The sequence below is a fragment of the Alligator mississippiensis genome, chromosome 1, assembly GCF_030867095.1.
Source record: "Alligator mississippiensis isolate rAllMis1 chromosome 1, rAllMis1, whole genome shotgun sequence".
Lineage (NCBI taxonomy): Eukaryota > Metazoa > Chordata > Crocodylia > Alligatoridae > Alligator > Alligator mississippiensis.
Window position 1 is genome coordinate 211,833,908 of NC_081824.1, and position 22,330 is coordinate 211,856,237.

The 22,330-nt window shown below is 44.0% G+C and overlaps 2 protein-coding genes across 5 annotated transcripts in view; one reads left to right on the forward strand and one right to left on the reverse strand.

Annotated features, from left to right (window-relative positions):
* Nucleotides 1-11,430, reverse strand: part of PUS10 (pseudouridine synthase 10) — a 57,326-nt gene extending 45,896 nt beyond the window's left edge. For 3 of the 4 annotated variants that reach the window (XM_059719588.1, XM_019500739.2, XM_006273746.4), the window contains exons 1-3: nucleotides 11,168-11,430; nucleotides 7,701-7,837; nucleotides 559-825 (exon numbers count right to left, since the gene is read on the reverse strand). In XM_059719588.1, coding sequence (XP_059575571.1) covers nucleotides 559-825; nucleotides 7,701-7,826 — 393 coding nt within the window. In that variant the 5' untranslated portion in view covers nucleotides 7,827-7,837; nucleotides 11,168-11,430. The remainder of the gene's footprint in view (nucleotides 1-558; nucleotides 826-7,700; nucleotides 7,838-11,167) is intronic. The other variant, XM_014595060.3, reaches the window with a different exon arrangement.
* Nucleotides 11,431-11,521: 91 nt separating this feature from the next.
* On the forward strand, nucleotides 11,522-21,782 carry PEX13 (peroxisomal biogenesis factor 13). Its single transcript, XM_006273747.4, has 4 exons — nucleotides 11,522-11,726; nucleotides 14,662-15,359; nucleotides 16,038-16,163; nucleotides 17,991-21,782. Exons 1-4 carry the CDS (start codon nucleotides 11,653-11,655, stop codon nucleotides 18,287-18,289), a joined length of 1,197 nt encoding a protein of 398 aa, XP_006273809.3. The 5' UTR covers nucleotides 11,522-11,652; the 3' UTR covers nucleotides 18,290-21,782.
* Nucleotides 21,783-22,330: the final 548 nt, after the last annotated feature.

Sequence of the window (22,330 nt, forward strand, 5' to 3'; positions counted from 1 at the left end):
AGCCTTATCAAGTGTACTTTGTGCCTCATTCATTCATTGGTCACAAAGAGAGAGAGAAGGGTCCACTGTGTACAGCCATATTTTGTGGTCCATTTTTGAAGGTCCAGTGGAGTTACTGACAGAGCATTAGGAGGTTTCAAAGAAAAAGGACAGAAATGTTTCACTATCTGGACTTCAGAAGGTTCAAGCTTCACCTATTTACCCAGACTCATCAGTTACATTAGAGCAAGGCCAGAGTAGAATGATCTTTGAGTTGCCCATAAATAATTCCAACTTGTTGACTATATATGAGGTATCCAGATACCATGCCAAACAGTGTTAGCAACTGAATGATTCCATCTACATTGAAAATATTTTATGCAATTTCAGCCAACAGCAGATCGGGTCACACTTCATTTTGCTTCACCATGTCTTGCATTTTTTTAATATCTACTTCTATATGCAACTCATCCTTATTAATGACAATTAAAAAGCCAAATAAAAAAAGCCAGACAACATGGTTTGCACTGCAGGTGCTGGCCAAACACATGCTTAATAGTGCAGGTACTGATCCTTTACCTTTTTAACAAAATCAGCCTCGCAAAATTCCTGAAGAACTCCCAAGCACACATTGCAAACGGTCAGGGTCAAGTTTTCTGGAGCAGCATTCTCATCATTCACCACCAGGGCATGCTGGAGGGCTCCATTCTGATTCAGGTCCTCTGTCCCTTCTGTATTCTCAAGCCTGATTCTCTTAGATGGTGGGTCCGCTGCTTCACTACAACACAGTATGTCCTCTTTATCCTTGCTGTTTTCCAGGAAATCATGCAACTCCCTAAGCAAGTCCTAAGTACAGAAAAGAAGGGTAAAATAAGTGGATTTTCTTCTCAGCTCTCACTGATTAGGATTTCTCAGCTCTCACTGATTAGTAGGCCTGTGCAAATAGGGAGCATTTGATTAGGATTTGGCCAATTCAGAGGAATTTGGCCAAAACAGTGATTTGATCTGGTGATTCGAATCACTGCCCCCATTCAGTTCGGTGCTGATTCAGATATTTAGATCGGCTGGGGAGAGTCAGGCACAGCTGGGCAGCTAGAAGTTCTCCCGCGGCTCCTTCATCTGTGCTTCTGTTTTGGTGCGGGGGGAGCCATGAGAGAAGCCCCCCTGGCTGCCCTGCCCGGCCCACCCCCACCTGGCCCCAGCCTGATGGTACTTTTAAAAAAAAATGTAAAAAAAGCCCCGCACTCACCAGCTGCAGCAGCAGGGATCAGGGCCTCTGGAAGCTTGTGGCAGAGCCCCCCGGCACAGTGCTGGGCAGTGAGAATTGCCCCGCCTGCCCCTGCTTGGCACCCACGCAGCAGCTGGCACATTGCATGGGTGCAGTGCAGCTCGGCAGGGTGCCACACACTGTTTGGGAGCTGGGGCGGCTCCAGCAGTCAAGTGGAGTTGGCACCGCTCAGCCCCAGCGGCCCCAGCTCCCATACAGTGCGCAGCGCCCTGCTGAGCTGCACTGCACCCGTGCCATGGGGCAGCTGTTGCATGGGTGCCAGGCGGGGGGGGGGGGGGAAAGAGTCGAGGCAATCGCCACTGCCCCATGCTGCAAGTGGGGGATCTACCACAAGCTCCCAGAGGCCCTGATCCCCACTGCTGCAGCTGGTGAATGTGAGCTGGGGCCAGGCAGGGGACAGGGCTGGGCAGGGCAGCCATGGGGGCTTCTCCTGCAGATCCCTCCGCCCGGGGAGAGGCAGGCACAGCTGTGGGAGAACCTGTAGCTGCCTGGCTGTGCCTGCCTCTCCCTGGCCGATCTGAATCTCCAAATCTCTCCAATCTCTCTGAATCAATTCGGAGAATTCAGATTCAATTTGGACCTTTTAATGGATCTCCCAATTCAATTTGGATTGGGAGATTCGGCCGCTGAATCTCCTCTGAATTAAATCGGCGACCAAAGCTTTGCACAGCCCTACTGATTAGTATTTCCTGGTGCAGGAATTGTTATGACAGGCTTTATTAAATGCCATTCTGAAAGGTGATATTAACTGTTCTAATGTAACTTTAAATAATGTACTTAATAATTACTCTTTTTTTCATAATCTCTATTGAAAATCTAGTTGAAGGATTCAAAACATTCCCAGTTGAAATGTTAACAAGTACAATACAAGCAAATTACATTTTTCTGAACAAAACAGATAAGAACACAGAACCACCATTTACTGGATCAGATCACAGGTCCCATCTTGCCTAGTATGCTGTGTCAGAGCAGCAGAGAGTGGATGCTGAAAGGGAGAGTAAACAGGGTACGACCACTGTTTTTTTCCCCACTGTTCGTTTTGCGCTTGCAGCCTCCAGCTTTTAAGATTAAGGATTCAGACACTTTACCCCTAACTCCCATGCTCAATAGCTACTAATGCATCTTTCTTCCAAAAAACTATCCAATCACTTTATGAATCTAATTAAAACATTCGGGGGGGAGGGAGGAAAGAGGAGAGGAGAGAGGGTATGCAAGTAATTTCCACAACATTTTGTGGCAATGAGTTCCACAATATAATTATACACTGTGTGTAAAGATTGAGAATTGCTGACAAAGTGGCAAAAATACTTTGTTGTGGCCTTGTTTTTAGGAAATGTTGTTCCTCTGTAACTTCAGCTAATATCAATGGAAATAGGTGCTCATGATTTTTGAAAACTACGTTCTACACATCTTCGATTACATTGTCATGTAACTCCCACAATCAGTTGCCCAGTGATTACACTAGAGCTTCATTAATTCTCATTTCCTCATAATGCCCTCTGGAAAAAGTGAACAAACGTATGCAACTTGCCAGTAAAGTTTAATAATATGAGCTGAAATGAGATGCTATACCACTAACAGTTCAAAATTTTACAGCTTACACATAAGTAAATAATTTTTATAGTAAAACTCAGTTTTACAATACAGTGTAATTGCACTAAAATCACAAGTGTTTGGCACACTAGCTTTTTCCTAAGGTGCAGTTACCCACTTTGGGCAGGAATTAGCAATTTTTTCTGTACCTTTCATGAAAAGGTAACGAAACCATATGTAGGAGCTAGAGCCTGGGATTCGGAGTTAGAAGTTCTGGATCCTAATGCCAGCTCAGCTTGCTCTGTCACCTTGGACAAACCACCTAACCTCCTTTCCATCCATCTCTCTCCATTTTCATTGAGTACAATGCAATACATGCCTACATCAAGTGGAGGTTCAAGATGTTTAAGCACATGGAAATCCTTGCCTGAATAATGCTACATATTTATTTGGTATACCTGTTACATTTTTTTAAATACATGTTTGACCCAGACTCTTTATTTCTCTAGCACTCAGAACTTTGTCAAGGATGTTGAGAATACAGAGTCCACAATGTTTCCTTGGAACATTTGAAAAAAAACAACTAGTGACTTAAAATTTTCATAGATTTCATAGATTTTTAGGGTCGGAAGGGACCTCAGTAGATCATCAAGTCCATCCCCCTGCCCAGGGCAGGAAAGAGCGCTGGGGTCAGATGACCCCAGCTAGGTGCTTGTCTAGTCTCCTCTTAAAGACCTCCTAGGTAGGAGACAGCACCACCTCCCTTGGAAGCCCATTTCAGATTTTGGCAACCCTCACCATAAATAAATTTTTCCTAATGTCTAATCTGCTCTCCATCAATTTATGGCCATTGTTCCTAGTAACCCTAAGGGACGCCCTGATAAACAGAGTATCCCCTATTCCTTGCTGCCCTCCCCCACACCCCCTGCCACCCCCGATTAATTAGTAGACAGCTACAAGATCCCCTCTCAGCCTTTTTTTGTGGAGGCTGCAGAGATTCAGGTCCTTCAGTATCTCCTCATAGGATCTTATATGTAGGCCTATAACCATACAAGTACCCCTCCTCTGAACCCTCTCAAGGTTATCCACATCCCTCTGGAAGTGCAGTGCCCAGAACTGGATGCAGTACTCCAGCTGCAGTCTTACCAATAGAGGAGAAGTATCACCTCCTTAGACCTGCTCATGATGCACCTTCTAATGCATGAAAGAGTGGAGTTGGCTTTACTTATCACTTCGTCACATTGACAACTCATGTTAATTTTGGAGTCAACTATGACTCCAAGATCCCTTTCTGCTGCTGTGATGCTTAGAAAGTCACCTCCCAGCCTGTACGTGTGTTGGTGATTAGATGTAGCATTTTGCACTTATCCTTGTTAAACTGCATCCTATTCTGTTCTGCCCACAATCCCAACCTGTCCAAATCTGCCTGAATCCGCTCTCTGCCCTCCGGCATATTTACTTTGCCCCATAATTTGGTGTTGTCAGCAAATTTGGACAGAGTGCTTTCCATGCCCACATCCAAGTCACTGATGAAGACATTGAACAGTGCTGGTTCAAGGACTGAACTCTGAGGATCTCCACTGCCCACATTTTTCCAGGTTGAAAATGACCCATCCACCACCACCCTCCGTGTGCGCCCCATAAGCCAATTCTCTACCCTTTTCCCTTTTAAAAGCAATGATTTTTTCTTGAAGCAATTTAACTTATGGTTATTCTCTCAATAACATCCATCTACCACAAGTTATTATTGGTAATGACAAGCACCTATATAGCTCTAGAAACTTACATGGCACTTCAAGAAGGAACAGGTTCCTTGCCCCTAAAAATATATAGGCCTAGATTCCCAAAGGTATTTAAGAACCTACCTCCCTCTGAAATTAATGAATATTAGGTAGCTAAATATTTGTGTGGATATGATCCTTACTATCTAATAGCATGCAGGCACAGCAATTCCCTGTAAGGAGTATACCCAGTGGACAGAGCAATGTACTAGATACCTGTTCCTAGATATGCTGTTAATCTTCACTTTACTTCTCCCCGTCTCAATTTTCCCATCTGTAAAATGGAGATGAGAACAATGACATCCTCTGTGCACCACATTGATATTTAAAGATGCGAAGAGTTGGTATTGTCATGACATCAGGTCAGTGACAGAATAGACTTATCAGACATGAGGAATGGTATCATTGGTAAAGCAGAAATGGTAAAGAAGGATTCCTGGACAAAGTGGGTTTTCAGAATAAATCTCAGAGTAAGGAAACAGACAGGACCATAGGCTGAAAAGGTGTGCAGAAGGACAGCATACAGGAGCCTGGGAGCAGAAAGCCACAGTGTAGTAAAGAAAGATGACAGTGAGGACAGTTAGCAAAAAAAAGAAAGAGGAGAGGACTGAGATGTACATGAGGCTATATCAAATAAGACCTTTCAGAGGTGGAAAAAGAGCTTGCAGGTGATGTGACAAGAAAAAGCAAGTCAGTGGAGGGATTCCCAGGCATGGTGAAGAATGGATCAGAGCTACAAAGCTGGAAAGTTTCCAGAGATTGTGGATGCCAGGAGGATACAAGAGCAAGTAGGAAAAAGGGGCAAAGGTTTGTTAACAAGAGAGCTAATGTTCGGACCAGGTTTTAGTAACAGAGACAGGAAACAGTGTCAAATCTTAGGGGGAGACTGATTCCACCCTGTTTCCCTAACCAAAAATGGCATGACACTGAACTCAGGAGCCTCTTACCTGGAGGTAAGAACCTGCAGCTGTCAATGAAGACCAAGAAGGGAGATGGTGATAGTGGAGTAGAAGCAAAAATAAGCAAGTTTAGTTCTGAAGAGCTTGAATTTGAAATGGTGGTGAGACAACCCTGGATAGAAGGGGAGTATGTGAGGAGGGAAGAATTGTTTTGAAAGTTATTTGCACAAGGGAGGCACCAAGAAAATGGAGAATCCAGACAAACAGTATAGAATGGGAAAGAAGGAAATCAAAGGGACAAAGACAGAACCTGAGAGATACCAACAAACAGGAAGAGAGACAAGGGTGAAGAGATATAAAAGGCTCAGGAAATACTCAGCAAAAAACAAAACAAAACAGAAAAGCCAACATCACACCAAGGAAGATCGCTCAGAACAGAGCTGTCCAATACATAACTATTTTAAGAATGCATATTTGCTGACAAATTGAATTTTTTTGCCTTGATCCATAACCTGTGGTTTTTAAACCAAAGTGCCTGAAATACCCTGATCATTACAAGGAAAGCAAAAGGGTGACAGCCTCCCACTGCTTCCATTTCCAACATTATCTAGGAGTGTTCAGTGCACAAATGCCCCTTCTCTGATGCAGCTGCTCAAAAGTACTGCCCCCTGCACTGCGCACGTTTGTACAGAGCCCCAAAGGAAAGGAAGACAGGAATCCGGTTGGCTATGCATTTCTGAAGAGGGACTAATAACAAATGACTTCTCTGCCCTACAGTACAACTGAAGGCAGCTCAAAAGAAGGAGCAGAAAAGAAGATTAGTTATCCAGGTGACTAATGCCTGGGCAAGGTTTTCAGTAACAAAGACAAAAGAGCAGTGTGTGAAATGATGTACCAGGACTAGAGGAATGAGATGGAAAAGAATCACTGATTAGTTATAATTCTGTGATCCTCTGTCCCAGCACCTGTCAGAACTGTTTAATACCTGCTCTAATTTGTCCTGCTGTCTCTGGTCCACAAGAAATCTATCAAAAGTGCAGAAAAGGAGACAGAAGAGCCCAAAAGAGCAGCATGTCTACCAGAGAACTGCAGGTAGTTTCTGCTCACTTTATGCTGCCTAACTGGGACAGATTCTCCGGACTACCCCACTCTCTTTGTGCCAGAGTACTGAATACGGTTCCCTGATCATTTTTTAAATAAAATGTCTGGTCCTCAAACTCAGAAGGCTGTACACTGCTGATTTTAAGTCTGATGCATCATGCTGAAAATCAACAGATTTAAAAGTCCTTTAATTCTTCAGACTTTGATAAACTGTGATCCCTATATAGCAATTTGTATGGAACTTCTAGTCTTTATAGACAACAGAGATACCATAATGCTTTTCATAATGATAAAGGTTTGCTGTACGGTTCTTAATCAACTCCTCTCTAGTAACAACTATGCAGAATGATCTATGCTGGTTAGTGTTTACAGTCTACCATAAAGATGGCTGCATTTCAGTGGAGTGGATATGTGCAGAGTTGTACCACTATAAATGTCATTGTAAGATACTATTAATGCTATTTTCATTTAAGAACTTGGGCCGGAAAATGACATTTCCAGTGTGCTACTTTCAGACTTCAATGACAAGTTTAAATTTAAAACATATGCACAAAGAGAAATCTTTATGCTTAGGATATACTTCCAAAGGAGATAATTTGATGCCAGATAAATGTCTAAAAAAATGTTTAAGTTATGCGCAATTTAACAGTCTTTCTTGTTTTGTAATGAATAAACATATTACAGATGTCTTGAGATGTGACCTCCCAGCATTGTGTCCAGGAAGCATATTGTATTAACATTTAGTATAAAATGGCATTACAAATGGGTATGGATAAATGCAGAGGCGGTTACTCTGTATTTATCACAGAGAAGAAAACATTCACATCTTTCAAGATCAGATTCAATAATCACACTCCACTGACTGAAATGGTGGCATTCTTCCAATGCATCTATCAATAAAGCTACATTGTAGAAGATAAGAAGCAATGATTTTACCTTAACTTAAGTCTGCTAAACCTCTTCCTCTCAGGCCTGCAGATCCAAGTACTGACACCACCAATAACTGACTGGCGTTCATAAAGTTGCATATTGGAGCAACTAGATTAAGTCCAAGAGAAGTGTAAAAAAGCCCCACACTTTCGTGTTCTTATATTTTAATTAAAAAACAAAACAGGAAACCTTGTGTGGACGCCTGTAAGATTCCTGTGATCCCACACAGCAGAATCTGAAAACACATCGTGGGCAAGTGCCAGTATTCAGTAACAGCTGAGCAACAGGTCTGTCCTTTTCTGTCAGTGAAGACATGCTGGATAACCCTAAAAAAAAAAAAAAAAGCCAAATATGGATAGTAAGTGATTTTAATATTTACCTCCTAAACATAAATTTTCAGAGAATAGAAGCTATTTTAAAACCAACCTCCTCTAAAATAAACTTAATTCATTGCAAACCATAGAAAGATAAACTCATGTGAATAGGACCTTTGGGATCAATGCCCTAACTTTTAGATCACAGGTTGGCAACTTTTTTTTTTTTTTTTCGGGGGGGGGGGGGGGCGCGAAGGAAGATGTGGAAATGACCCAGCTTGGGTCTGAGGCAAGTCAGTACTAGGACTTGACTACCTCTGCTGCTTCTCCCTGCTGCAAGTCTGCAACAGTGGTGCAGGGAAGCCTCCCCTTTCATCAAAGCCCTGACTGCAGTGTAGTGCAGGGAAAGCTCCCTGCTGAAGCCAGGGCTCCACAAGCCAGATCCAGTCCATGAGCTGTAGGTTGCAGACCTCTGTTCTAGACCTTCAGATTAGTATGACTGGTTTGCTACGGTCTATCTATTCCACTAAATAATATATTATCTATGACAATTATACACATTATAATAATTGTGTATAATATGTAGGCACAGGACTACTGACCCAAAAGGAAACAGCTCTGCTTGCTGGAGGCTAGCAAATGAGACAGCTAGGCAGACTTGCTCCAGAGCTATGATTCTTCATTCTGGGTGTATCTACACAAGACATTTACTGCAGAGTTGCCTAATATACTCTACAGTAAAAGTCTTGACATACACACACGTAGCCCTATTAGGCCTCAGGAAACTGATAAACTCTGCAGCAGGGTAGTACCTGTAAATGCAAGTACTTTCCTGATGTGGAGTTTTTTCATGTGCAGCAGCATTGTTTATAAAGGGAGTTTTAGGACATCCAAGCCTAACAATGACCACCTAAAAATAAGTCACTTGCTTAAAACAAGAATTCTCCTACAATGACTTTTCTCCTAAAATTATTCTTTTATATGTGGGCATCTGAATTTAAGGGGATTTCAAGAATTTGGAATATCTAAAAAAGGGAGCACTTGGATTTCCAGTGATGCCACAAATAAGGCATTTGCTTAAGCTCATAACCACAGCCTGGCTGACTCCAGCTCAGCCACTTCTGTTTTGAGCTACCAAAGTAGCCTCCATCCACAAAAGGAAGAATCAAGAGAAGGGAGAGACAGACAGAAGAGCCCAAGGCTGTTTTCCCATCATCTGTAGGAGGACATCACCTCTTGCAACTAGCCTGAGAAAGAAAGGAGGCATTAAAGAAGCAAAGGAGATTCTTTGAGTAAGGATATAAAAGTGAATTATGTTTCAGAGTGCTCCCAAATGCCACTTTATAAGGCTTCCCAATTATATTTATTATGCAGTTATATTAATGGTACCCAGGTGTCTCAATCAAGGTTAAGTCCCCATGATGTTAGCTGCTATAGACAGCTGGAGAGAGAGAGAGAATCACTGTCCAAAGAGGTGTATGATCTAAAAGAAAACTAAAACTATACCCCTTAAATTTCATGCTTTACACACACACACACACACACACACAAAGTGTGTGCGCATGTGCAAAGAATGTCTTGCATTCAAAAACTTGTCTAACTTTATTTAAACTGCATAGTTGATCCAATAAAAATGAGCCTAAGAAATTCTTGCCTCTTGTAAAAAGAAAAAAAAAAAAACCACACTTAAGATGTATAGTTTGAGTTTATATAGCATATCATTAGGTGGGGGGCACCAATATACTGGTTGGCTAGCGGATCGGCACCGATAAAAAGAGAAATGACATTATCAGCTATTGGCTTTTCTTGGTCGCTGTAGCCAATAATTATGGCTGCATGTCCAGAGCACCCTGGTGAGCACAATCCAGTCCCTACATCCCACCGCCAGCTCAAGCCCGCAGCATACTACAGGTCCCAGAGAGCAGTGGGAGGGGGTGCTGGCGGGTGGTCACAGGGTGCCAAGCTCAGCAACAAAGGGACTGTTACTGGCTCCTGCTGCTACTGCCACTGCCATGGCAATGCTGCGCATGCCGCAGAAACCTAAGCACCGGGACTGCCATGGAGACGTTGGGCTGTGCACAGGCAGGGTAAGGCACCGCATGAGGAATATTCCGCTCTGCCGGGTACCAGGCATCTTTGCAAAAATGGCTTCTCCCTGGCAGCTGCAGGAGCTTGGCTTTGCAGGCTTGGCTTTGCGGCCCAGTGGTGCTGAGGTAGTAGACTGCTCTACAGCTCCCAATGTATCCAGCACTACTGTCTGCACAAGAGTCCATCCTGCCCATCTAGGACTGCAGCTCAGGGAGCAGGCCTGCAGATAGGAGCTGTGGGCGAAGGGGTGATGCGTGTGGGAATAAGGTGGTCACTGCCTTCCTCATCAAGGGTCAGAGCAGGCAGGTGTGCATGCATGCGCAAAATGCAATACAAACAAAAGGGTTCATTTATGTCAGTAGCTTAAAATCCTTGCATTATTATTAAATATTGGTTACGGGATCAGCATCGGCCAATATGCATGCTTAATCATTGGCTATTGGTATCAGCCAAGAAAATCTTTATCGGTGCACCCCTAGCTATTATTTATACATAGTAGGTATTATAAGGCACCTGTCTCCTGAGACAATAGGTCTGAGCTAAGTGAGGCATCCACTCATTGAACATCTTTGAATGTGGCCATAGAGCTGAGCTCTTGAGCGGCAGTCCCTTCTGCACTTACCACATGAGAAACTGAAGGAACTGTCACCCAAGAATTGTGACAGCTGTTTAGCAAGCTGATGCCTCACTCAGTGCAAGTCTGTGGTGTTGGGAGACAGACAGATGTCCTATAATGCCTAGAATGTATAGTTTTAGTTCACACACACACACAGCCTTAGGGGAGGGCAAACTGGGCGACCGCACTTTAGGGGCTCCCAAACTTTTACAACAAATGTCCAACTTGCTTATAGGTCATCAAAATTAAGCCTCAAAAAGGCCCCAAATGACTTTCTTGCCCAGGGCCCCAACAACCCTAAGGCCATCACTGTATACACACGCACACACGTATAACTTATACATATATACATAAACTACATCATAGTTTATACATAAACTAAATCTATACATCTTAAATGGAATTTTGTTTTGATATCTTCATATATACACACATATACATATAAGGATAACCTCGTGTGTTGTAGGTGCAGAAGGAACGATCACTCAATATATACTCCCTGTGTGCATACGCGTCACTCAAGATGCTCCACGTAGGCGTATAGCCACATACAGACATGTACATACGTAGTCACGCACACCCACACATACAGCGGTACATGCATGCACGCGACCCTACACACCCATGCACGTACACACCTATGCAGGAGGGGGCACGTCTGTGCGCGCGCGCTCGGATTATTTAACAGGCTTCCAGCTGGGCCTCACCCGCCTTCGCGGGACTGCAAGCTTCAGCCCTAAGCTCCACAGGCCACGTGGCAGCGAAGCCGCGGCGCGCGGGGACGGCGGGGTACGAAGGTCACGCCGCGCCAGCCACGAACCCGCGCCAGGCCGGGGTTGCCGCCTACCTCCGGGGGCTGCAATAGCCGCCACTGCTGGCGGACCACGCAGCCCTCGCGCCAGGGTGCGCGCGCATGCGCCCCGCCTCACCCCGCCCCCCCGGAAACAGGCGCCGGGCAGGCCAGAGCAGAGGCAGCCAGAGCTCGGGATCGAGAGGCGCGGCACTGCCCACAAGCGACTGCGGCAGTGGCCAGCTCGACGCTCCCCCCGTCAGGCCTGGCTGGGCCGCGAGCTCTGCAGCCGGGTGGCAGCTGCGCTCTGCTCCGCTCGGCTCAGGGCAAGACATGGCGTCGCAGCCGCCCCCCCCGAAGCCCTGGGAGAGCCGGCGCCTCGCGGGCACCGCCGCCCCGGCTTTCCAGTGAGTGCGGCCTGCCTCTCTCCTCCCCCCCACCCCGGCGCGGCGGGGTGGACTGGCTCATGCCGCTTCTAAAGAGATTTCCCCCCCTCCCCCGCGAAATGGTCTCGTCCAGGGCAAGGGCCCCTGCGCTGCGCCGCGGCCGGAGGCCCCCCCTCTCCGCGAGGGTTCTACCGCCCCTCCCCCCGCGGGCGGAGGTTCCAGGACGGTTGGGGCGTGACCAGCCAACGGGCGGTCCCTCGCCCCCCCCCCCCTCCCCCGGGAGGCTGGGTCCCCTGTGTAGGGGTCTCCCAGTCTCTCTCAGGTGAAGGGAACCGGTGGCTGTGGGCACTGCGAGGAGGCGGAGAGGGGCCCTAGCCACACGCTCCCGTCCAAACTGTAGTCTAAACCCTGCGTAAGAGGACCGCCAGCCCTGCTGCAAGAACACGCCCCAAGGTGCGGTGCCACCCCCACAGGTGCCAAGATGCCATAGCAAATGGTTTTTTGGTGGTCCCTCTGTTCGGGGTCAAACCAATTGCCATGTTGGAGGTCAGGGAGGAGTTTTACCTCATGGTCAGATTCATAGGAATCATAGAAATGAAGGGCTAGAAGGGACTCTAAAGATCATTGAGCCCACCCCACCCTGCTCTGGGAAGATTGGTCGGACTGGCAAGGTTTTTGCTTTGCTCTGCAGCAGGGGGTGTGGGCCTCTACCCAGGACCTCTTGAGCATATGTTGATAACGTTTCAGACAAGCAAGACACCAGCTGCCGGTTCCCTTGCTTTACCTGTGGCAAGTCAGGTGTTAGGTCTGTGTTGCATAAGGGTTGGCAGTGATCTTATGTAGAGCTTAGGTTATGGCTTGTGTGGGGCAAGTTGGATCAGGATGATCCTGCCTCAGGCAGGTGGATTGAACTAGAGCAGTGTTTCTCAAGCCGTGGGTTGCAACCCAAAAGTGGGTTGCAAGAATTTATGAAAGGGTTCTGAACGAACTTTAAAAATGATGGCACTTTAAAGGAGAAAAACGTGGAAAACCGCGGCTTTTCTCTTGCAGCCTGGCAAAGTCCCAGCCTGTGAGGGGCTGCTTGCCCCACCTTCCCACCCCCCATACACGCTGGGGCAGCAGCCAGTGGTTTAGGAGTGAGAGACATTTGATCAGGACTGGCCATCAATGTTTACAAATGGGTCCTGGTACAAAAAAGGTTGAGAACCACTGGTCTAGATCTCTGAAGGTCCCTGCCGGCCCAACTTATCTACGATACTACGATTCTCCCTGGGCAGGTTCCCAGCCCTGTTGCAGAGGGGCAGGCAGCCTTGTCAGCCCTAGGGTGCTTAAAGGGACAGAAGTCTATTGTTTTTGGTGGGTGGGTGTCATTTCTCTGTAACTCATCTTTCTGCCAGCAGTGGCTACCTTCATCCCTAGTCCTGCCGCATCAATATGGCAACAGAGAGTGGTGCCTGGGCTCACTGGGTAGATGATAAGGAGTTTTTTGGCCTTTTTTTTTTTCTATTTCCCTCTGCTACTAAAACTGTTTTAGCTGTCTTTTTGGAAGTATGTTTATGTAGTGGCTTTCCATGTCCCTGAATTCTGTGGTTGCCCTTGGCAAAATTTATGGGATAATCTCCTGGGCAGAGGGATTGAGTTATATCAAACCTGATGCTTTGAGACTGATAGATCTAGACCACCAGTGCCCAATTTTCACGGGCTGGAGGAGTGGCACAAACCAGACCACAGGCTAGATTCTACACATGGTCAGTGCATAGGGTTGGTGCGTAGGTGCAAGCCTGCATTCCTGGTTCCAGCCACAGACCAACCTCGCATAGTGGGGCAGAGCCACATTATCCAGCCCACCGCTAGATAGTGGAAGCTTAGCTGTCACCACTCCCCCTACCACGGATGGGCATTTATTTGGGCCTGAGGGCCACATAGGGAGTTTTGATGAGCTGCTGTAGGTCGGGTCAGCATCTTTCTCTACCTCCTGATGCAACAACTCACCAAAACTCCCTCTGAGGCTTTGGGTGGGCAGGGACCAGTGTTCAGGAGCAAGAGGGTTGGCACGCATGTGCATGGGGTGGAGGAGGCTGCATGGGATCCAGCTGGGAGTGAGGGGAGGTGGAAGGAAGCATGCAGCAGAGCTCACCCAGTCAGCAGCTGTCCCCACAGCACTCCACATGGAGCCGAGTCCCACCTGGGACAGCCTGTGCCATGATCCCACCCACACCCACTGGCCTGCACCCAGCCCGGACCCGGGTCAGTGCACAGCTTCTGGTGGGGCTGTTTCCAGTGCGGCTGCAAGCAGACAGGCTTGCAGGCTTGTCACTGGGAGGCAAAGGGAGTACAACAGCACCCAGCCAGTTGCAACTGCATTAGGAACAGCCCCACTGGAAGCTGCATGCTGGCTGGAGACCAGGCCAGCAGGAGTGTTGCGCGGGCTACCCTGGCTGGAGCGGATGAGACTTGGCCCCATGTGGGGGCAGCCACAGGCCGGATCTGGCCCATGGGTTGTATTTTGCCCACCCCTGCCCTAGCAGCAAATTTTTAGCCCTTTGGGGAGCCTTGTGGGCTGGAAGACAAGGCCTCACAGGGTAGATTGTGAGGCCCACAGGCCTCACATGACCTCACGGGCTGCTGATTGAGCACCATCGGTCTAGACAGATCTGGAGGTCTGGACTCAGTACTTCATGCTATGTGGGTTAGTACACAAAGTACATGACCATTTCCTCTCAGTGCATGGGTTTCAGATGACATGATAGGTCCTGTCTGCTCTGATCATATGTTAAAACAATCCCATGATGCTTTTTTCATAAAAAAGCACGGGTCAAACTCTTAATTTCCCTACCATTGTTCAACGTCTGCGCTGTTTGGCTGCCAACTCCAATGTATTTCAGTGGTGCTGGGTGTGTATGTAGTCAATAAGGTAATGCATGTGTACTGATCTTGGATCTCTGAATTTATTTAGGTCTGCTGACTTGAGTGCTGGCTTGCCAATCAGGCCTGGACAGCCTGCACTTACACGAGTAGCACCACCTATTTTGCCAAGACTGTCACAGCAAACAGGAAACCGCAGCCTGAACACTTTCAGGCCTGCATACAGCAGCTCTTTTTCTCCAAGCTATGGCACGTATGGAAACTCCTTTTACGGAAGCTACAGTCCTTACAGTTATGGATATGGTGGTTTGGGCTATAATCGGTTTCGTGTAGATGATATACCTCCTAGCAGGTTTGTTCAGCAAGCCGAAGAGAGCAGCAGAGGTGCATTTCAGTCTATTGAAAGCATTGTACATGCATTTGCCTCTGTCAGTATGATGATGGATGCTACTTTTTCAGCTGTTTATAACAGTTTTAGGGCTGTTTTGGATGTAGCCAATCACTTCTCCCGACTGAAAATACACTTCACCAAGGTGTTCTCAGCTTTTGCATTAGTGAGAACTATAAGATACTTCTATAGGCGGCTGCAGAGGCTTTTGGGTCTGCGGAAGAGCTCTGAGAATGAGGATCTGTGGGCTGAAAGCAAAGGAACAGTGGCTTGCATTACCTCTGAAGACAGGGCAGCCAGATCAGCAAAATCGTGGCCCATTTTTCTTTTCTTTGCTGTTATTCTTGGAGGTCCCTATCTCATCTGGAAGCTGCTGTCTACGTACAGCGATGAAGAAACAGGTAAAGGAGATTGTCAGAGCAAAGGGATTGGAGATGACAGAATGTTCTTATAACCAGTTATGAAGTGGTAGGAAAAAGGGCAGATTAAACTGAGACAAATAATTCCATTATGAAGGAAGTTTACTGTTGACTGAGGATTTGTGCCATGTTTGCTCCTTGTTATTCTTTGTCCAAAAATTCTATTTAGAAGGATAAAAATATAAAGCTGGCTTGACCACTGCTCCATGCACATAGCTGCAGAATCAGATTTTTGTGTGAAACTCCTCTGTAGCACTGAGGCCCGACTAGTTATTACAACAGGACACTGTACAAATGAAGTGTGGTTTAGTGAATGTGGGGGAAAAAAACTTGGGTAGGATTTTCATCTAGAAATTGGGATGACAGCTCAGCTCTGCTGAAACAAAATAGTTTACAGTTACACTTCTAAATCTACATTTGGGGACCCAACTTAAAGCACCCAGAATTTTAAAATGTTGGTCACTTGTATAGTACCATAAGTATACAGCACTGCAATAAAAATGTTTATACATTATTTTTAAGTTGGTAGGTATTACACAAATGCCAAGGGGTTTGTCATATTTAAGATAGATATACTCTGGGGGAGGTAACCTGTTCCTATGTAAGAAGTAGTTAAAAATCCAGATTATACTGCCTTTTAATGCTTATTGTGTAAAACAGTGTCTAGTAACTGGGCAAGTGGAGAAGATGATCATGTAGTAGGAAGAGCAGAATACGACTTCAGCACAGTTTCAGAAGAAGAAATTTCTTTCCATGCTGGTGACATGCTAAAATTAGCCCCCAAAGGTAAAGTTTTGATTTGTTGGGGATTTATTTTCTAATGATGTTGTAAATAAGGTCACATTGACAGCTCTAAAAATGAGCAAGGCTTGGCTTGTATCAGCTGATGTGAGACGGCATTCCAGTGATTGTCCAGAGCACTAGTTAAGCAGTACGCTCAGTCTTATTGAGTTGGTTTTAGCCATTGTGGCCACTCATTTTGGGGAATGTTCTAACATTACTTATACAGTGCCCCTTCACCAATTGTTCTACTCTTAATAGAATCTTAGTGGCCATGTTGCATTACTGGCACCCCTGCCCAAATGGATTTTTGCCTTTTGTGGCACTTGCATTTTCAGAGCACTTTAGAAACATTTATCCAAAGATACCCCCTTAACATAATTGCATATTCCATATGTGATGAGCTGATGTGTATTCTATATTCTAATGTCCGTTTGATTCCTCCTGACTTCAAAGGAATCTGCATGCGTACATCCGAGAGCAGAGTTTGAGTACTTCGATACAGTAATCACTGAGAAAACTATGCCATCTGAAGGAGGATAGTTGTTGCATAAATATGCCACACTGAATCCAGTAAATAAATACAAATACAGGCAACTCCTGCATAGCACTCTTAATTGGTTCCTGAAAAACCAAGCATTAAGCAGAATAGCATTAAGTGAAACCTGCTGCCAGCTTTATGATGCCTGTGAGCATTATAATGAATCTGACTGAGCACTAGGTGGAATTGGGTGTCAATGTAAAACGAGTGTTATAGCAAAATAGCTCTAAGTGAAATAGCATTAAGCGGGGGTAGTACCTGTACCATATTTTCTCATGTACCTCACACCCCTGAACCTAACATGCACCTTATTTTTGAAAAGCAGAATAAAGAAAAAAAGATTTTTCTAAAGTTCTGGCTGCAAGGACAGGGCCTAACCTTTAGCTAACTCATCCTTCCTTTCCTGCTTAACTAAATCTCAAACCCTAGCTGCTGCTGACTGGTCCCAATGGGTGAGTCTATGATTCTGGAAAGAAAGATGAAGAAAAGAGCATAGAAACAGCTGTGAAATAGGAGGAGAAAGACCGGGAGCAGCTAGCAGACGGCAAAATTGCCCTAACAAGGGTTAGCTTGACTAATTGAATATTAAGACCATTAAAAAGATGAGACAGTTGTTAACACATCGGGAACAAAAAACGATAAGCCATTAAATCAATTAACTCCTTCAGCGGTCTGAACAATAATACACTGTGGAACAGGAATCAAAGCTGGGTGCTTCTACTGTCTCAGAAGCTGCCAGGCTTAATATTTGTCCTGCTCCCCCACCCCCAACCAATCTTGGAGGGAGAGTTGCATAATATATGTAGAAAAATACAGTACTCCAATTTATTTTCCTGTACATTTAGGCCATAAAACCTTTGATTTGTTTTGGATATTGCATGTAGCTGTTTACAAAACAGAAGGATATTTAAAAATCCTAACAAAGTAGCTTTTTATCCTGTGTAGAAAATGCCTTGTATGGGAAAGGCATGTTCCTAATTTAGATTCTGAACTGTAGTGTAATAATGAGTTTACACATCTTCAAACATCAGTAATAGGTGGTACAATTTTAATAAATAAACTTCTATATTTAAATATCACTTTTAATTTTAATTGTTCATATTTTTAATCAAGTTGCTTGAAAAATAACAGCATCTGTCGTGTGTATTCCATATTTCTATAGACTAACCTATGAATCACATAGTCAGATATCCAATATTGTATGTCTGCTGAGATTTCTAATTTTTTCTGTCTTAGCTGTTTAACTATAGCGTATCTCAAATTTGTAATCATGAGTTGTATTTTCTTATCAGATCAACAGCCTAAAATACGTGGCTGGCTTTTGGCTAGTCTTGATGGTCAGACAACAGGGCTTGTACCAGCTAATTACATCAAAATATTGGGTAAAAGAAGAGGTAGAAAAACAGCAGAAGTGGAAAGGATGACAGAACAACAGCCAGCTTTTACCAACACATCATCTGTTAGAGGAGCCACTGCTGCTGACACGTTAGAGGAGCAGGAAGCTGCCTTCGAATCTGTTTTTGTTGGAACTGACAAAGTACCTGTCAGCTCTGACTCCACTGTGATTGTTGGAGAGAAACAGGAACTCTGATGAGCATAATTCAATCACTGAGTTTATTGATGATAATTTTGATATGTTGAAAACCATATTGTAGCAGAACACTTGTGGGACTATACCAGGCATCATTGCTAATGTCTGGTGAAGGGATAGCAAAATAATTTGCCCAAACTGTAATAGCATGCTTGGTTCATTTAAAGTTGTTCATTTGTGGCCCTGCGCAACAATCTAGTGGCAGTGTTAACATCTTGGGCCATGGGGAGTTTAGAACTTTATAGAAGAAACGGTAAAATAACGCTTTGCGTCTTTAGCAACCCATTTCAATCAGCTCAGAGGATATGCTGATGAATTCTGGAGGTCGCTGCATCTGGTCCTCGCAGGAGAAAGAGTTGGCTTGATAGGAAGCCTTTGCAGAGGTAGACAAAGGATTGTTTTTGGTTAAGTTAGTGCTTCCACTATTGCAGAGAAAATTAAGACTTCATCCCTTTGTTATAAAAAGGTGACTGTCTTAAAAGAAGACAAGTATTATGAAAGGAAAAACATTCATTTCTGTTCTAAGCAGACATATGCTACTAGGACTTTTCCTCTATTGTAATGTTCTTAAAAAAGAGAGAGGTGTCAGAAATAAAACAAAAGATCTAGTTTGTAATCACCACATTCTAGTCCCTACTTTATGAATTGTCTATCTTCCAGCCAAGCACATTCAGGACAGTCCTTTATCAGTACTCCCTCTGTATCACTTCCAGCCTGGTATTATACCTTGTCAGATTCTAGCAACCTTTACCTTTTGGGTGTAAAAGTAATTTTAACCTTTATACCCAAACCACTGTGTCTGTTTGCTGTTTTCTTTCTGAATTTTGTAAGAAAATCCAACTTGCTATTTTAATATAGCAGAGATCCTTCTCTCCTGATAATCCCAGAGAATAGTAAACATGAATGAAAGCTGTTTGTTAGTTTGCCTCATCATGAAGGAGCTTGAGTTTTCTGCTAAGTTAATTTTTCCTGCTGTAGTTCCAGCTTTAAATCTGGTATCTGCCCCATGGTATATGAGCTCCTAGTATGTCACAAGTCACAATGGCATCAAAACAGTGTACATAATACTTGTACTATATTCACAACTACTTTTGTGAGCTCTGTATCTGAAGTCATATGAATATTTACTTTTCTGGGAAACAGAGGGCTCATCTACACGTGCCCCTACGGCGCCGTTGTTACAGTACCATCATTTAGTACTTCCTTTAGGAAGTACTGTCATTTAGAAAAGGAAATATTAAAGGAAGTACTAAATGACAGCACAGTAATAGTTGTTACTGCACCCTGCCAACACCGTACAATTATTTTTAGCCTGTATGTCGCTGTAGCAACGCACTATAGCAAGGGAGCGTGTCACTGGTGGCATAGCTGCGGCATCACTGTTTCTGCCTGCTGACACTACGTTGCCGTAGCATCTTGTGTACATGTGCCCAAAGTGAGGTAAAGCTTCAGGTTCTTCTGTAAGGATTCATTCACATTAATATTTGGCTCAGTCAGTGGAGCATCATTTTGAGTTCAGGTCATATTAAGTACCCTCCTTTTTAAAAAGGCATCCTAAAATACTAGGTAATAAAGTCAGTATACATGCATTACCATAAAGAATTATGATACTTTTTGTGTACGTGTTCCTATAGGGATCTTCAGGACCAGCTGCATTGTGACTTTCATTAGTGCATATATACTTTAAGCACATTTGCTGGGTTTGTTTTTGGGGAATTTGTGGTGACTATAACTGCTAAGTCATTTAGAGCAAGTCATGTTTAACTCCAGGTTGGCTGAATGACAGTAAACAGCTGATATATTGGAGCTTTTGATTCTCAGGTAACCTCAGGACTCCTGCTCTTTTAAATTGGGGCTAAGCGTATAAGTGGTGGTGCTCAGTTTCCTGGGGAATAGGGTAGATAATCATTTGCGTTCTTGGTTGTTTTCTAAGAGTATGGATGTGATGGAGCAGGAAAAGGAAAAAGCCAAGCTCTAAATGAAAGAATATGTGAAAAAGTCTTTGAGATGCACTTAATTCAGAACAGATTCCTTAGACTTTCTCAGCATGTCAGTGCAGCAGAAAAGCTGCAACTACACTTGGATGGAACTCCCTCTGCTGCAGAAATGAACAGAAACTGAAGAGTAGAATGTGTACAAAAACATACTTAAAATTTTATATCAATGTGTACAGTTCCTACCCACAGTTCATATTCATGATGGAATTAATTTACTATTGTTGTGTTTGGTTTTTACTAGTGAAACATCAACCTCTTGTAGCAGCAAAGGATTTTAATTGGAATAGCAGTCATTTTTTAAAACAGGTTTTTAAAGTGTCAATTGAAATAAGCTTCTACTTTCTGATCAAAACTAGACAAGAAAACAATTTAAAGAGAACGATTATTAGGATCTTGAAATCTCATTAATTTTTAAAGTCATAGGCTTAACTTTCATTTAACACAGTTTTAGATCATACTCTTTTAAAAGTATGCTCTGGTTAAAAAAAAAAAAGGGATAGCTTATACATCATTTTTCATTAGTTGACTTGTCTTATTTTGTAGTAAATTGATTTAATCTTTCAAATCATTGTAAGTGTCATCACAGTACATACTGTATCTTGAATGTTGGCCCTTTCAATCTTGTACTTGCTTTAACAGAAAGAGGGGGCTGAGAGAAAATGGTGAACTAAGTTATTTTATTAAAAATTATTGTGAAATTATATTGTGTATTAAAAATAATTTGAAACAGGCTGTGTAACACAGATAGGCTATTTCCTTAAGAAAAAAACAATGCCAGTTTGGTGTTTAAAAAAATATTAGGATACATTTTGCAGTAATGTCTAGGTGACTCAAATTTATGGACACTTAATCTCTTAATTCCCACAGATTTTCGTTGTTTTGAAACTAGGGAAAAAATCTAATTTAAATTATGTTTTAATGCCAAGCAATTGGTTAGCTATGTTAGTGATATATAAAAAGTTCTCCCATATTTCACACACACCTTTGTTAAGAAATCAGAATCATTCAACATATCCTTAATCAATACTTTTATACCTGTTATCAGAATTAGTGAGGACCTGTTGAATTAATATGTGCTGTTCATCATCGAAAGTCATTTGTGAAATGTAAGGGATATTTTTATATGACAGTTGTCATTAACTGAATGTACAAACTATAGGAGTACTGAAATATTTAGATGAATAACAGATTAATCTCTTAATTCCCATATTTAATTTAAATGGTTATATGTTGGGTAGCTTGCTTAATGCAGCAATACTCAGCTAAAGTGCTGAGCAAAGATCCTGGTTTTCTCTGTTTAAAAACTGCAAATTCTCTGATAAAAACCTTAAACTCTTTGATTAAAACTCCTGAAATCCGCATTTTTCCATGATTAAAATAAAATGCCACTATATGTATAAGTATAAATTTAACACAATGTTTTATTGCTATATTTGCAATTTTAAAGCCTACCAGTGCCTCAGTCGTTATAATAAAATAAATTCTAAATACCTGTATATTTTGGCAGGGGGGGGTTGTTTGTTTGTTTGTTTTTATCAGGGAAAATCAGAACTCCCCCTGTCCCCTTTGTTCACTAGGATGTGGGTCCAGGTGCAACCGTCCCGTCCTGTCCCGTTCGCCACCCCCCCGCTGCTTTGTAGAGCTTAGCAACCCTGATATGCTGGTGCCCTGCCCATGCCATTGCCCCTCATTCCAACACACAGCCCCCTACCCAGACCTGCTGATGCTCCTCATTCCCAACCTACAGCCTCCTAGTCTTACCAGTGCCCTGTACTCCCAACCCACAATCCCCCGCCTCTTCCAGTGCCTTCACTTCCAAGTCACAGCTTCCCCAGTCCTGCCAGTGCTCCTCACTACCAACCCACTGCCCTCTTCAGCCCTGCCAGAGGGGACCCCCAGGTGTCCCCATATTGACCAGGCCAGAGCATGGCAGCTGCAGCAGCTCTGACTCATGTGGACAGTGGTGGAGTGAGTCTGTCTTCAGCTTAGGCTGGAGGAAGGAGAGATGCTTGTGGCACCCCCACCTCCTGCCCTGGGCTGGGGC